At 54.1% G+C, this 14524-nt stretch overlaps 1 protein-coding gene across 1 annotated transcript in view; it reads right to left on the bottom strand.

Moving 5' to 3' along the window:
* SEPTIN9 (septin 9) overlaps window positions 1-14524 on the bottom strand; it is a 155506-nt gene that overhangs the window by 11322 nt on the left and 129660 nt on the right. The window contains exons 4-7 of the mRNA XM_031059906.1: window positions 7617-7673; window positions 3603-3731; window positions 3121-3202; window positions 2333-2470 (exon numbers count right to left, since the gene is read on the bottom strand). Of these exons, the coding sequence (XP_030915766.1) occupies window positions 2333-2470; window positions 3121-3202; window positions 3603-3731; window positions 7617-7673 (406 nt within the window). The remainder of the gene's footprint in view (window positions 1-2332; window positions 2471-3120; window positions 3203-3602; window positions 3732-7616; window positions 7674-14524) is intronic.

Genomic DNA, 14524 nt, shown 5'->3' with positions numbered 1-14524 from the left:
CAGGAATTTGAGCTGTGTGTGAAGCAAACACCAGTGAGGACCCAGCAGCTGCCCAGCCCCATCACCTGCTCCAGGGAGCTGCTGGCATCTGAGAGGGGCAGCCAGAGGGGAAAGAGGGAGTGGGTGGCAGTTCCTGAGCCACCAGCCCTGGCAGAGGCAGGAGAGGTGCTGATGAGGCCAGGCAGAGTTCCTGAGCTGAACAGAGCTTTGCAGGGGTCAGAGCAGGGATATTTATTGGGTGGCAGGGCCTGGCCTGTGCAGCTGCAGCTAGAAACCCCAGCCAGCACCATCCTCAGCCTTCACAGGCACGGGTACATGGGAGTGTTACAGGCTGTGTGTGAACTGCATGGGCTGCAAAGCCTGCCCTGAACTCCCCTGTGAACTCCCTCAGCAGAAACTTCTCTGCTGATTAACCCTGGAGCTGCCTGGATGGGAAGGCCCGACTGAAATTGAGCCAAGCAATCCTCTGCTCCAGCCTCAAGATCTCTGCACCAACTTTGGGGTTTTTTTGTATCCCTCACTCCTTTTGCAAAAAGCAAGCTCTCACCCAGTGCCCTGGCAGGCTTCACCCAGCTGCACAGGGAGTTCTGTGCCATGCCAAGGACCTCAATGCCCTTCCCATAGCCTGCTGCAAGGGACCATGACCTGCTGCCTCAGCCAGGGCACAAACCTGCACCCAGCTGTGTGTGACAACCCCAGGACAAGGCTCCCCCACAGGATCCTCTGCTACAGCACTGTCACAGCTCCACCCTGCAGGAGAGGTGGCCACATCACTCTTTGCTGGGGAAAGCCTGTCCACAACGATGAAAAACATAATTTGGACTTCCCAAGAGAGCAGAAAGGAACTCTGATTCCTGCTTGAGCTCTTACAGAAACAAAATTTCCCATCAACCTCCCCCTCCCAGTGGGGCTTGCCCCTCAGGTGGCAGGAGGGGATGGGTGACAGTGGGGACAGCTCCAGGCAGGCTCTCAGCCTGCAGGGAAAGAGGATCAGCACAGAGCACAGCAAACAACAGCCCCCAACTGCTGGGCTCACTCAGATATTGGAAACACATGTTCACTGGAGAGAAAGGAAAAAAAGCAGCTGAAAATCCACACAATTGCTGTTGGCCGGCGGGTGAGAGAAACCAGAGCGTGGCTGGAGAGGCTGCAGCAGGGGACACAGAGTGGGGCTCCACATCCCTGCCTGCACTGCCAGGCACCCAGCACACCCCCTCTCTGAGCACCAGACCTGCTCTTTAAGAGTTAAACAGCCAGAGGGGTGAGGAAAAGCTGGAGCACAGCTAAAGCTGCAAGTCAGACCTGCCGAGGCAGGGGCTGCAGATCTGGGCTGAGATTAGTGGGACCAACACGTTAGACTGGCCTAAAAATATCATTTCCCTTTGAAAGCTTCTCTGCTTTATTGTATTCAACCGTAAATGTTTCATCAGCCCCTCTGCTCCTGATCAGTTACACAAGAGGGGCATTACTGGCCCATGCAGGCATTTTATTCCAGTGAAGGATGCATTTTTGGTCTACCCACTGACAGAAGGAAAACAAAGTCTTTTCTATTGGAATAAATCTCCACATGGGGAAGTGGAAAAGGCTGACATTAATGCAGTGCTGGAGGCTTAAGTTTACTTTTGAAAACAGACCCAAAAACATCCCCGATGCAGACAGAGCCAGAAGTGGAAGGAATTGACACAAATCAAAAGGAAACTTAGGTCTCCTTTTCTGTTGTGATACTTTAAGTCACATTTTTCAAGACATTTTAAGTGCCCCAGATTTTCAGGGTGGGCTGTGTGCCTAGGAGGGGAGAAAAAAAATAGACTAAGATCTGGGCCTTTTGATGTTGTCACTTGAGAAGTGCCAGAGCCAGGAGAACTCTGGGCTGAATAAACAGCATCCCTCTTGCAGACTAGTCAAACAATCTACAAAATACCCTTATGGGGTGAGGGTGTTCACTGCCTTGGAAGCACAAGGAAAACTGGCTTCTCCCCTTACAAATAAAAAAAAAAAATTAATGTTCTGCTTGCAAAAGTAGCCTCTCCATCCAGTTTGAGACTTGGGTCCATGCTTGGTCAAGCAAGGCAGGTGACCACAGCAAAGGCAGCAGCTCCCAGGAGCTCAGAGAGGATTTCATGGCCCTTCAGAAGAGGAAACATCACATTTCTCTGGGGTACAGCAGCTCTGCTGTGTTATTGCAAGGCCTCCTAAGGATGGCTTCAAGCTGTCCTCGAGCTCCTCAAGCCCCAGAACCCATGGGAGGATGCTGGGCAGAAGTGCCCTGAGGGCTGAGCTGCTGGGCCATGGAGAGGGGAGCTGAGGGGAGCAGGGACAGCAGGGTACGTACGAGTGGCCCGTGGCTGGGATGAAATAAATACAGCAGTGCACCCTCGTGTCGGGGATCTGCTTCTTCCTGTTGATGTTGATCTCCTCCTGCAGGTACTTCTCGTACTGGTCGTTGATGAACTTCATGATGGGCTGCCAGCTGCAGAGAGAGGGCAACACAGGGTGGTGTGAGGGACCTGGACCACTGTGGGATGCTCAGCATCTCCTAAATCACAAACCTCGGGTGTTTGCTGCTTAGCAGCTCCACACACTAATGCAGGAGGGGATTTACTGGCTGCTTTAGACAAACAAGTGCCTAAAAAGTGCCAAAAAGCTCCCTTCTCTCCTCCTGGACCTGGCTAGGGAGCAGCACAGCTCTGGGACCATGCCCTGGCTCCTTGCAGGGTGCCACGGCACAGGAGCAAGAGCAGAATCAAAGCCCACAAGCCCAGCCCAGCTGATGGTGGGGACAATGTCCCTGCCATGAGCCAGCCCTGCCCAGCCCAGGGCCCATCCCACAGAGCCATACACTGTGCCAGGGATTCCAGGCAGAGTTCAGCCTCCAGAGCCACATGAGCAGGGTCTGGGGACTGGCCCTGCTGGCACACAGCTGCTCCCAGCCACAAACAAAGGTTGTCTCATGCCTAGAACAGCAGGATGTTTGTGGCTTTCATGGGGAGCATGGCACAGCTATGCCACCACAACAACCTCCTTCCTGCTGCCCACAGATCAGGGGGCACAGCACCAGGCTGCAGCCCTGCTGGGGCTCCCCTGCCCTCCCCCTGCAGCCAGGGCAGAGGGGCAGCTCACCAGTTCTCGTTGTTGATGTGGTCCCCAAAGCCCGGTGTGTCGATGACCGTCAGCTTCATGCGCACTCCCTTCTCCTCAATCTCTGCAAGAGAGCAAAGCTGCTGTGTGAGGGGAGTGCTGATGGGTGCTCTGGCCAAGCCCACCCTCCCAAAATCAGCTGCAGGGCTGGAGCTTGCTCCCAGGGGAGAAATGCACCTTCACAGCTCCTCAGAGGCACAAATCAGGCATCCAAAGGGATCCAGCCCCATATCCACCCTGAAATGCCACTCCCACAGCGCCTTCCAACACAATTAACTCAATGCTGATGAATAAATAAAAACCAGATGTTTTCTCAGCCCTGCAACCATCTATGGATGGTAAGAGCCCATTTAGAGAGATAAGAGTGAAGGTTTATGGAGGTTCAAAACTCTGTGAGTCCCCAGAGACACAAGGCAGAGCAGGACCTAAAGCCAAAGCAGCAGGTGGGACCTGCAGGGCCTCACCATGAGTGATGGATTTGATTTCAATGGTCTTGGGGATCCTCTCCTCAGCAGTTGGCTGTACAGATTTCCGGCTGATCTTGGATTTGAAGAGAGTGTTGATTAACGTGGATTTCCCCAAGCCACTCTGACCTGGAAGAGAGCAGGATAACCCAGAGTCAGCACTCCCTGCTCTGTCAGGGGCCAGGGGATGGGGCTGCTGACAGACTCAGCCTGCACTAGATGGGATGGAGGGACAAGGAACAGCTGCTCTCCTGAAGCTCCCCCAAGCCAAGGGGCTCCAGTCCAGCCCAGCCCAGCCAGGAGGATGCTGCAGGTAGCAAAGCCCCTCCCTGGCTCCAAAGCAGCAAACCAAGAGCTGGTTCCCTGCATCCAGGCAAAACCCCAGCAACCCCAAGGACAGGCAGACAGTGCTGGGGATGTTTGAAGGGCTGTGGTGATGCTGAGCAGGGCATGGGGATGACAGAACCCCAGGAAAAAGCATCCCAAGTGTGCCTTCACTCTCCTGCAGTCTGCTCTGTGCAGTTCCACAGGGAAGGCTTTGGAGCAGCTTGGCAAGCCTTTATCTGGACACAACTAACAGCAGCAACAATCCTACAAACCTCAGGCCTGCTGCATCTGCTGCTGCTTCCCTGACAGACTTGCTGCTGCAATCGGCCCAGCTGGCTGCACAGACACAGGTCCACGCCAGGAGCTTCTCTGAATCCCACAAACAACAGCTCAAGAAGCACATGAGATTCCACAACTTCAGAAAAACAGCTTTTAGAAAAGCATTTTCATGCTTTATATCCCAGAGCTGGTGCTGATCTGTGTGGAAAGGACAGCAGCAGCTCCTGACTCTCCAGGAACAGCTGTCCCGTGAGCTTGGAGAACAATTTTTCCAGAGTGCAGAAAACAGAATTAACTCCTCAAAACCCAAGGAGCAGAAAAAAAATTAACTCCTCAAAACCAAGGGAGCAGAAAAAAAATTAACTCCTCAAAACCCAGGGTCCCCTACAAACACTGCAGAGATCCTGCACACACCATGGGGACCCAATGGCCCCCGTTCTGCCAAGATGTTACAGCCAACTATCATAGCATTGTCACCAGCATGTCCCTTGTCCCACAGAGTGTCCCTGAGCAGAGTCAGCAAGGGTTTCACCCACATCCTTCAGGGTCCTGGCCCATCCAGGCTGCCAAAGCATCAACCAGCACTGGGCATCACCTCCTGGCATCACCCCACTCCCTGATCAAACAGCAATTTTACAGCTGAGTTTGTAACATCACCAATGGCTGCAATCCAGCACAGGAAAACTCTCTTTGACTGTCACTGTGGGGCTGTAGGAAACACATGGACCAGGCTGGGGGGAAGTGCTGCCAGTCCCCTGCTGCCTAAAAACACAGGGCCAAGCACTAACAGGCCTGGAGCTGGGCATGCAGAGCCAAAACAGAGCTCTCACTGCACACTGTTCAGTGGAGCACCTGGGGAGAGGGGAAGGCTGTGTGACACACTGGGGACAGGTGAAATCAGGATGACACACTGGGGACAGGTGAAATCAGAGTCCAGGCAGTGGGTCTCTGCATTTGTGTCTGTCCAAGCTGCTGCAGCTGCACTGCCTGGAAAGGGACCAGAGGTGAGAGCCACCAGCAGCCAGGATGTGATGTCCCATTGGCACCACAGCCACAGGCTGAACTCACTGAGCCACACTGGGCTGCAGCTGGGGACCGTAAGGCTGTGACACAGGCAGCTGAGCACAGGGCAGAGCCCTCTTCCATCAGCCCTGGTTTGCAGCCCACTGCCTTTCCCACAACTGAAATCCAGTGGGAAAATCACAGCTGAGCCTGGCACCTCTGCTCTCCTTCCAGCTGCTTTGCACAGAAAACTGAATGCAAAATTTGTGCTTTAGGGTTGGGATTTTTAAGAGTTCAGACATTCCTCTTCATCTCTGCAACTTCAGAGGACAAGGGACTAAGCTGACCATAGCCTGCAGACCCCTCTCAGCTCTGGCTGGGATTGTGAAACCTTTTGGAATGGGGACCTTGCTACAGTGGGGAAAGGGTTTTCACAAAGCCCCATGACAGGGACATGGTGAGGAGTGACCCCCACAAGGCAGTGATGCTCAGTTCCCAGCTCCCCTGCAGGACAAGTCCCTCCTGTAAGACAGAGATTGGAACAATTCCAGCTCAAGGACTCACAGCTTAGGCTGGATGGAGGTGATGGAGCTAACTCCATCCCTAGGGAGGCACAGCAGGATGAGGGCTGGCTGCTGCCCCTTCCCCGAGGTGCTGCTCCTCCTGCATCTTCTGGGAGGGCCAGAGCTCCACTTGTTTATGCTGCCCTGAATTCCCAGCCTGTAAACAGCCAGCCCAGCTCCTGCCAAGGGCAGAACAATGTTTTCCAGGCACGCTGCAGCACAGACCTCCATACCACACACAGTGCTGCCAAAGCTGAGCTGCTCCTGAACATCCCTCCCCATCTGCACAGCACACTGCTGAGGTGCTGAGGCAGCACAGCCTGCTCCTGGAGGGATGGGAGCCTCCTCCAGCAGGGAAATGGGAGCTCAGCACAGGTAATCTCTCTTTCAGGCTCCCAGGACCAGTGCAGTGATTGCTCTGTTTGCAGCAAAGAACTGCATTTGTTAAAACACCTTCCAAGAACTGGTTCTGGTTTTTTGGAAGCTTTCTCCACAGCCTCAGGTCAAATGTAGCGTTCTTTTGAGGGTCTGTGCCTTTTAACACAGAAAGTCTAAATTTCTCAGCATGCAGGGTTCTAACAGGTCTGCACTGACCAGCCTTGTCATGATCACCCAGCCCAAGAAACCCTCCCTGCAGAGGGAATGAAAGTATCACAATAGGAAAGGCTGAGCATCCACAGACCTTGCTGGAAAGCTCCAGCACACTGAAATCTTTAACAGAATTAGCAAAACCTCTGGATCAGACCTTTCCACAACCCCAGGCAGACCTCCTGGATGCCCATCAAACCTGCAGCCTTACACAGCTCCTCCCAGGAGGATAAGGGATGGTGAGGCCCCATCACCACACCACTGGTGTTTACTCCCCTCATCCTCCTGCAGCTCCTCTGGCAGACACAGGCAGGGAGAGCTGCCACCTGACCAGCCCAGCTCACACAAGGGCTCCACAGCACCAGGTCAGACATTAATAGCTGGAAAAGAGCAGAAAAGCCTCATTTCTTTTCCATTTTCCCCTTGGCTGGTGTCACACAGTGTCTGCCCACCTCTCCAGCATTCTGCAGGTCAGTGGCTGTGCTATCTCTGGCTTAGGGGGCTGGGGGCTGCAGGAGCACAGATCCCCAGAGCTGAAGCTACAGCCAGAGCAGCAGTGATGCAGCCGGTGGTCATTAGCCCAGGAGACTGAACAAGCAGGAGCCTGTGGGCAGCAGGATTTGGGCACACAACCCTCCAGCCCTCCCTCCTTGCATGTGGACACTCCCTGGGACATCCTCATCCCTCCTGTGCCACCCTGCAGGTCCCCAAAGGAGCCAAATGACAGAGCTATGCAAACCCCTCCTGATGCTCTTTATTTCCATCAGTAAATCACTGCTTTTGGCATTTCTTCCCTGGTACTTGTAGCAGGGCTGCCTGAACACAAAAGAAATCACAAACAGGACAGGAATTTTACCCAAATTGCTGGAGGTACCAGCAGGGATGAGGGTTCTGGAATAGCAGCAGCAGTGCAGCCCCTTGAGCCCTTAAATGTGCATTCTGACTGCTCAAACCAGGGCAGGACTTCCAGGAGAGCTGTCAAGGGAGCTCTTGTGAGCTCTAATGAGGCTCCTTCCCCTGAAAGCCCCCTGAGGTGCTTTCCTCTGGTGTGTTCCTATGGACAATGCACCCCAAGATGCAGGAGGATGAAGACCCCATCACACAGTCAGCTTTAACCCCAGCTGACCCCACGCCAGCTCCTCGAGAGCAGCGCTTGCTGACTGCCAAGGCAGAGCCCCCAGCGCTGCTCCCAAGGAGGCTCCAAAGGGCACAAACATTGTGGTGGCACAATGACAACACGGGGGGAACAACTCACCCACGACCATGATGTTGAACTCGAAGCCCTGTTTCATGGCTTTCCTCCTCAGCTGCCCTCAGCACCTGGGGGGACACACAGCCTGCTCACACATGCTGCTCCTGGCGCCTCAGCATTCTAGCTCTTATAGCTTTTCTATTTTCCAGATTCTCTGTTGATTTAGTGTGTGGGTCTGGGCTTCATGTGAGGGGATGGTGAGCTCTGTGCACAGAGCAGGGAGGCAAAACAATTCCTTCTCCAGCTGGGGACCAAGGACAAATGATCCAAATCTCAGGTCCAAGAGCACAAACAACGTGGGCTGAAGAGAGAAAAACAAGAAGGATGGGGCTTCACAACCTAAAGCTGTAATTGGACAATTAACTCCACTATGCAAATGGACCAGAACTTATAACCCCAACCCTAACCCTAGCCCCATGACCAGTTGTCCATTTTGGGTTCATCTGGGGTGTAGCCCTGGCCAGGCTCTTGTGCTGCCCAAGGTGTACCCATTAAAACCTTCTAATAAATCCCCACTTTATTCTTTAGCTCTGTCCAATCTCTGTCCTAGCTCAGCCTTCACAAGGAATCACAGGTGCTGCCTGCTGCATCCAAAGCAGGAGTAAAACACGTGGAGAGACTCACGGTACCAGCAGGCTGGGAGGGAGGGAGGGAGGAGTATGGGATCTTCCTCCACAATAATTACATTAAATTTGGGAATTTCTTTCTCTGTTTACTGTTTTCACTTGATCCCTGCTCACTCCACCAAAGCTGGCACAGCAAAGGGATGCTGCTGTGGGGGTGTGAGCAGGACCCAGCACCCAAAAGTCCTCAGCCCATGTCTGGGAGTGACAAAGGCTTTTACCCCACAGCCTTGTGCCCAGGCACTGCTGTTAAAGGTTGGCAGACCTACACATCCCACTCCTCCACAGCACTGGAATCACAGCACTGTGCACACTGCTGGTGTGAACAACTCAGCCACGTTCTTGGGGGGGAACTGGCTGGCTTTGCAGACACAGGCAGTCCTTGGCAGCCACTGCCACGTGCCCTCCTCGAGCTGCAGCTGACGCAGATCAGAGCTGCTGGCCCTGGCTTGTGGAAAACCCAACACATTTGCATCAAGACAAGCTGTGCCAGACAACACCCACGCAGCCATGGAGCTCCTGTGGTCTCGCTCTCATTCTGTCCTTATCTGCTCAGAAACCCAAACCCTTCAGTTTCCCTCTGAGACAGGCTGCCTGTCTCCCCTGCAAGATGCTCCAGCCTAACAAAGTGCTTTAGGAGAAGCAAATTTAAAAGTACTGCCTCAGCCAACAGCTTTTTAAGAAAAAACAGGGAATTATCTATTCCTTGGCAGGAAGGACAAAGTGCCCCAAGTGTCCTGGGGTGATGTGGCTTTGTCCCCTGCCAGCCCCAGCTGCTCTGCATCACCCACAGCAAATATCCCAAAGGCAGAGTGAGCACAAGATCAGCCCAGTCCCCTGCAAGCTCCTGGAGGCATCAGCCACATGCAGCACGCTCCTGTGATGCAGGCACAGAGAGGGAGGTTTTAGGAAAACACACTTCTAAGAGCCCTCCCCGCCCCAGGCTGCTGCTGCTCACTGCCTGGGTCCTGCAGCCACCAGCCTAAATGAACATTATGTTGTTGCTCAGTGTTTGGCAATGATTATTTATTATTCTTTAATCATTTATTATTATGAATGAAAACATTATTATTTGCAAAGTCCTCACCCCTCCAGACAGCAACACGGCTCTCAGCTCATCTCGCCCCACTTATTCCTGCCCTTTGATGATGTGCTGCCTGCTTTTCTCTCCCTCCCTCTCTCTGTAGGAGTGTGGCTTGGCCAAAGGGGCTCCTCCAAACACAAGCCCATCATCCCTTTTCCTCTGGCCGTCTCAGACTGGACCCTGCTGGGGTCTGTGAGGTGGAACCACACTCTTCCTGCAAGCACAGCACACTTCCACATGCTTAATATAGGCCAAGCAGAAAAAAAAACAAACAAAAAAAACCAAACCCAGAACTAATCCCAAAGACTGTTGGGTCACTTTGAACACTTTTTTCCAACCCTCAGTCCCAGCTGTGCAGCTGAGCATTACTCACAGAGCTTCTAGGGAGCAAATATGCTGTCCCTGAGAGGCATGGGAGCATCCCATTCCTCCTGGGAACCCTGCACAGCTGGAACTGCAGTGCCATGGGAGCAGGAACATTGCACAGCTGGAATTGCACTGCCATGGGAGCATCCCACTCCTCCCAGGAACTCTGCACAGCTGGAAATGCACTGCCACTGAACCTTGCACAGCTGGAACTGCACTGCCACACTGCCCCTCACAAAGTCACCCAGCCCAGTGTGCCCAAGGCCTCACCACAAATCCCAAATTAGCCCCGTTCCAAAATGGCAAGGCCAAAAGTAGCAAAAAAAAAATCCCTGCAAAACATTAAAAATAACCCCAACAAAATGACAAGTTAATCATGTGGAAAATATGCTGCCACCAGCAGCAACACTGGGTTATGCAATGGGTTTAACTCCTCCAAGCACCACTTGTGTGCATGGGACAGCCCCAAGGATGGGACAGCAAACTGGGACACTGGGCAGGTAAGGTGCAGAGAAATTAAGAAATTAAAGCGAGCAGAAAGCCATCCTCCACTTGATAAAAGCCAGGAGCATCTCCAGCACCTCAAGGAGCAGCTGGCAGCATGCAGAGGGGCTGACCCGTCCCTGGGCAGGGGGATGTGCAGGAAAACAGCCCCCAGCACAGGGAGCAGACACTCCAAACTGCCCTCAGGGGGAGGAGAAGGGCTCAGGGCTCACCAGGCTCCAGCCAGACCAAAGCCACAGGAAGAGCAGCACCCCTGTCAGGACAGCCCATGTGCTCCAGCTGGTCTGTGGGGAACTGTGATTTAAAGCACCTGGGTCCTGACTGGGGAAAAATACAATAAAATCAGTATATTGCAGCTAGGAGTCTGCAGGACAGCAGGGATGCAAAGCCACCAATGCCTCAGCAGCACCAGCAAACTCCCAAGGGAAATGCCACAACTCAAAATGTGCAATTTTTTCTTTTTTTCAGCTTCCCAGCACTGAGATGGTCTTTTCTTAGCAAGAACTCCAGTGTCACACTCAGCTCCCAGGGGTTTGTGCCAGCAGAAGGAGGGTGCAGCCACAGCACAAGACCCGTCAATGGCACACACGAATGCTGTGCTGGGTGGCAGGGAGCACTCCCAGGAGACACTTGTCTAAAAAATAAAGGTCTTAGAAATAAATTGCAGCAGAGCAATGGATGCCTGAATGCATTGTGGGCACAACCTGGATTTGTGTGACCTGCTGTGCTCTGAGGGGATGAAGTCAAACCTATGGTGCTGACAGAGCCAGTGTCACCAAGCTGACCCTTCCGGAGCACTGCTGGGAGGGATGGGTTAATAAACACCCCATTACTGTCTGGAGCCCTTGGCAAAAACAGGACCAGACCTCACATGATTCCCCACTGCCACCTTAACCCAACTGTTGTCCCTCACACAAGGGGCCATCACTTCTCTGATGGGACAGAGAGCTCAGAGCCTGCAGCTCTCTTCCACTGAAGTGTTCCTGGACAAACATCAAGCACATGGGAACGCTTGTGCCATATTTAGACCTTCCCTGCCAGGGAAACCCTGTCCATGTGGGCACAGGAGATGTGGAGATGGCCAGGGCAGCGCTGCACCAAGCAGGGACAGAGCCAGAGCTCCAGCTCGGGCACGGCTGACTCAGGACAGCTGCTCCAAAGTTGATTTTGCCAAAGGCTCGGGGCTGTTGCTCTGTAATTGATGCATGTCAGACACGAGCCAAAGCCAACATCTGTGAAGCAGCAGATGAAAGCCACCCCGCGGGGAGGGAAGCCCCTGGGAGCCCCCCAGGGACCCTCCTGCTCCTTCAGCCAGCTGGATGCTGTGTCCTGTGGGATGGGCTTGGCCAGGGGCTGCTGGAGCTGCTGTGCTGGTGCCAGGGGGCTGCCACAGCCCAGGACACTGCAGGCAGGGCAGGCAAGGACAGCCATGGGCTCCCCCAAAACCCCAAAGCCAGGGGTTGGAAATCCTCCCTGAGGAGACTGGGCTGCATTGCAGACACATAAGGGTTAAAGCACCCTTGCAGAGGCTGAACTGGGAATGTCTCACCCACCCCAGGTCCTGGCTGAGCCCAGCAGCTCCGCGCTGTGCTGGGGACCTGGGAGAGCAGAACTGGTCACAGACCTGGTGCTCAGTGGCTGCACAGAGGAACCAGAGAGAGGCCAGGAGGCTGCACCTCTGCCATGGCCTCCCATCAACACATCCAAACCACCTCACACTCCAGGGACGCACACACAAGCAATGCAAAAATGGCAATGTGTGGGGAGTAAATCCAAGAAACACCCTTTGGATGCTGGGAACACCAAGCACTGGCCACCTTTCAATGATGCTGCAACCAGTTCTGCAGAGCTACAGGCACCCAGAAGAGCAGGACACTGTGGATAACTTCACTTCCCTCCACCCAACAGATGCTGGAAATACCATGGGCTTCCAGATTTGTGGGATGGGTTTGTGCAAACACAGAGAGCAGGTTCAGAGCAGTGAACAGTGGTGTACCAGGGTGTGAAAGCACAGCCTACCAAGCTGAGTATCCACGATGTTTTCACAGGAGAAGTGTGAATCACCTTAAGCTTTCTTGGAGAGTCGTGCCAGTAGGCTGTCACAGAGCTCCAAAGAGAGATTCTACAGCTCCTGGTTAAGAACAGCTGGCTGTGGGGACTGCAGCACGTGCGGCCTCCAGGGCCTCTCCCCTTGGCACACTGAGCCAGTGACCACAGGCTGTGGAAATGGATCCAGCCTGCGGAGGAGGTGGCAGAGACACAGCTCTCCCTTCCGAGGGGATGGAGGAGTCTCAGCAAAGCCAGGACTGGATGTAATCCCAGCATGGCCCAGGCACTGCTGGCTTTTTTCAGCTGCCACAGGATGATCCCCTGGTGCTGAAGGTGGCAGGTCCCTGCTGGATGTGTGGGTGCCAGGGAATGTGAGGCACAGCTCCCTCCAAAGCTGAGGTGGCTCAGCCTGGAACAAAGAGCCAGTGCCACAGACCCCTGCAGCACCAAACTGTACCTAATTAATAATAATTCCTATTAATCAGCTGCAATCACCAGCACCTGGCTGGCATTGCCAGACCCAAGCTGAGTCTGTCTCTTGCATCCCTGAGCATTGGACTGCAGTTTCAGGCTGGCCACCAGCTCAGGCCCACCTACCAACCAGTTGTTTCTTTCTCAGCATGTATTTCCACCTGGGTGCCTACAAACACCACTCAGAAACAGCACAATGTGCTTAACTCCTCTTCATTAGACCAAACCTACCCAAGAGCTGTCACCTGGCTGTGGCCACGTGCTCCTGAGAACGCAGGATGCTCCAGGCTTGAAGCTTTTTACTCATGTGGGGAATAAACCCGTTTCAGAGTTTAAAAAAGTTTTTAAAAGGAGGCAATAGTTCCTGCTGTGGTGTGAGGGCTTCCACAGGCGACCAGCCCTGAGCCACAAGTCAGGGGCACACATCACATGCCCCTCAACATGGGCTGAGCTGTGCCCGCCAGTCACGTGCGCTTCCGTCCTCGCTCACTGTGTGCTTCCCCTCCCGCTCCGGAAGCCCAGCAGTCCCCTGCCCTCTGCAGCTCAACCCTCCTGGTTCTTTTATTTACCAGAGATGGATGCTCCCCATCACTGCTTCCCTTCCCATCTTTAACCTCCTGGCTGCTGCAGGCTCTGCTCAGTGTTTCTGGGCTGGGATGCAGGAGCCCATCCCAGGGATCAAACCATGGTGCCAGCTCCACAAGCTCGAACTGCTGCCTGTGGCTCCTGGATGTGGGGTGAGGCTGACCACCACCTTGCCCTGCTTGGACACGTGTGCAGCACAACCCACAGTCTGACATTCTCATTCCTCCAACCACGTGAGACAGCAGCTCTAAACCACTTTAAAAACCTGCAAAGAGTTGTTAGGCTGTTTTCCTCCATGTTTAAAAAGGAGGAGATTATCATGAACAACCCCAAGTCTCAGCTTGGGCGTATAGAGATCTCTGGCCATGCTGCCCCAGTGATCACCCTCTGTAAGGAGCTTCTTCCCCTGGAGCTGGAGCAAGGCTGACCCCAGAGCAGCCCTCCCTCACTGGGAGCAGCCCATTGAGAGGAACCTTCCCGCACACTGATCTCAGCAGAAGCTGCTCCATCAACAGGCCCCTTGTAGCCCACGTCAATGGCCAGCACAGGCTTTGCTCCCCGCAGACAGGCTCAGGGTGCCTGGGCCCAGAAGGGTCCAAAAACACCCACAAAACTGATTCCATGGGAGCTTTGAGAATGGGATCCACTCCCACCCCTGTCCACCCAGCCTGGACAATGGTACTCAGCCCAGGAGGGACACGGGTACCCTCCCCAGCCCCCAGCCAAGGGACAGCACCCTTCACTCCTATCACCAGTGCTCTGCACAGCTCTGTGCTGTGTAAACAAAGAGCCAGGCAGCGATCCCCAAACTCAGCTTGTCCAGACAGCACTACAGAAGGAACGAGCCGGGCCAAGCCCCAGGAATGGGCACCGGGCACGGCTGAATGTGCCCAGTGTGCCCCGAGCCCCCGGGCTGCACTCAGGACTGATGCCCCCGTCCCACGAGGCACTGACCGCAGCCAGGCAGAAAAAGGAGCAAACCAGAGGGATCCACATCCTCGGGGTTGCAGCTCAGCCCTTTTTATTCCCCTTTTTCATTTTTTTTTCCCGCTCGGTTTTGTTCTTTGACGGGCAGTGTGGTATGGATTTTTATTTAATTTCTTTGTTTGTTTCTGTTGTTGTCTTTCTTTACCAAAGGCAGCTGCGCCCCGGACGCCCCGCGAGCTCTTCAGCGGGGGCAGCAGCCGAAGCAGGGCAGGGGCCAAGGGGGACCCCTCCGGGACAGGGCA

The sequence above is a fragment of the Geospiza fortis genome, unplaced genomic scaffold (genome assembly GCF_000277835.1).
Source record: "Geospiza fortis unplaced genomic scaffold, GeoFor_1.0 scaffold244, whole genome shotgun sequence".
NCBI lineage: Eukaryota > Metazoa > Chordata > Aves > Passeriformes > Thraupidae > Geospiza > Geospiza fortis.
Note: the sequence above shows the minus strand (reverse complement) of the source record. Positions and strands in the feature narration are given on the sequence as shown.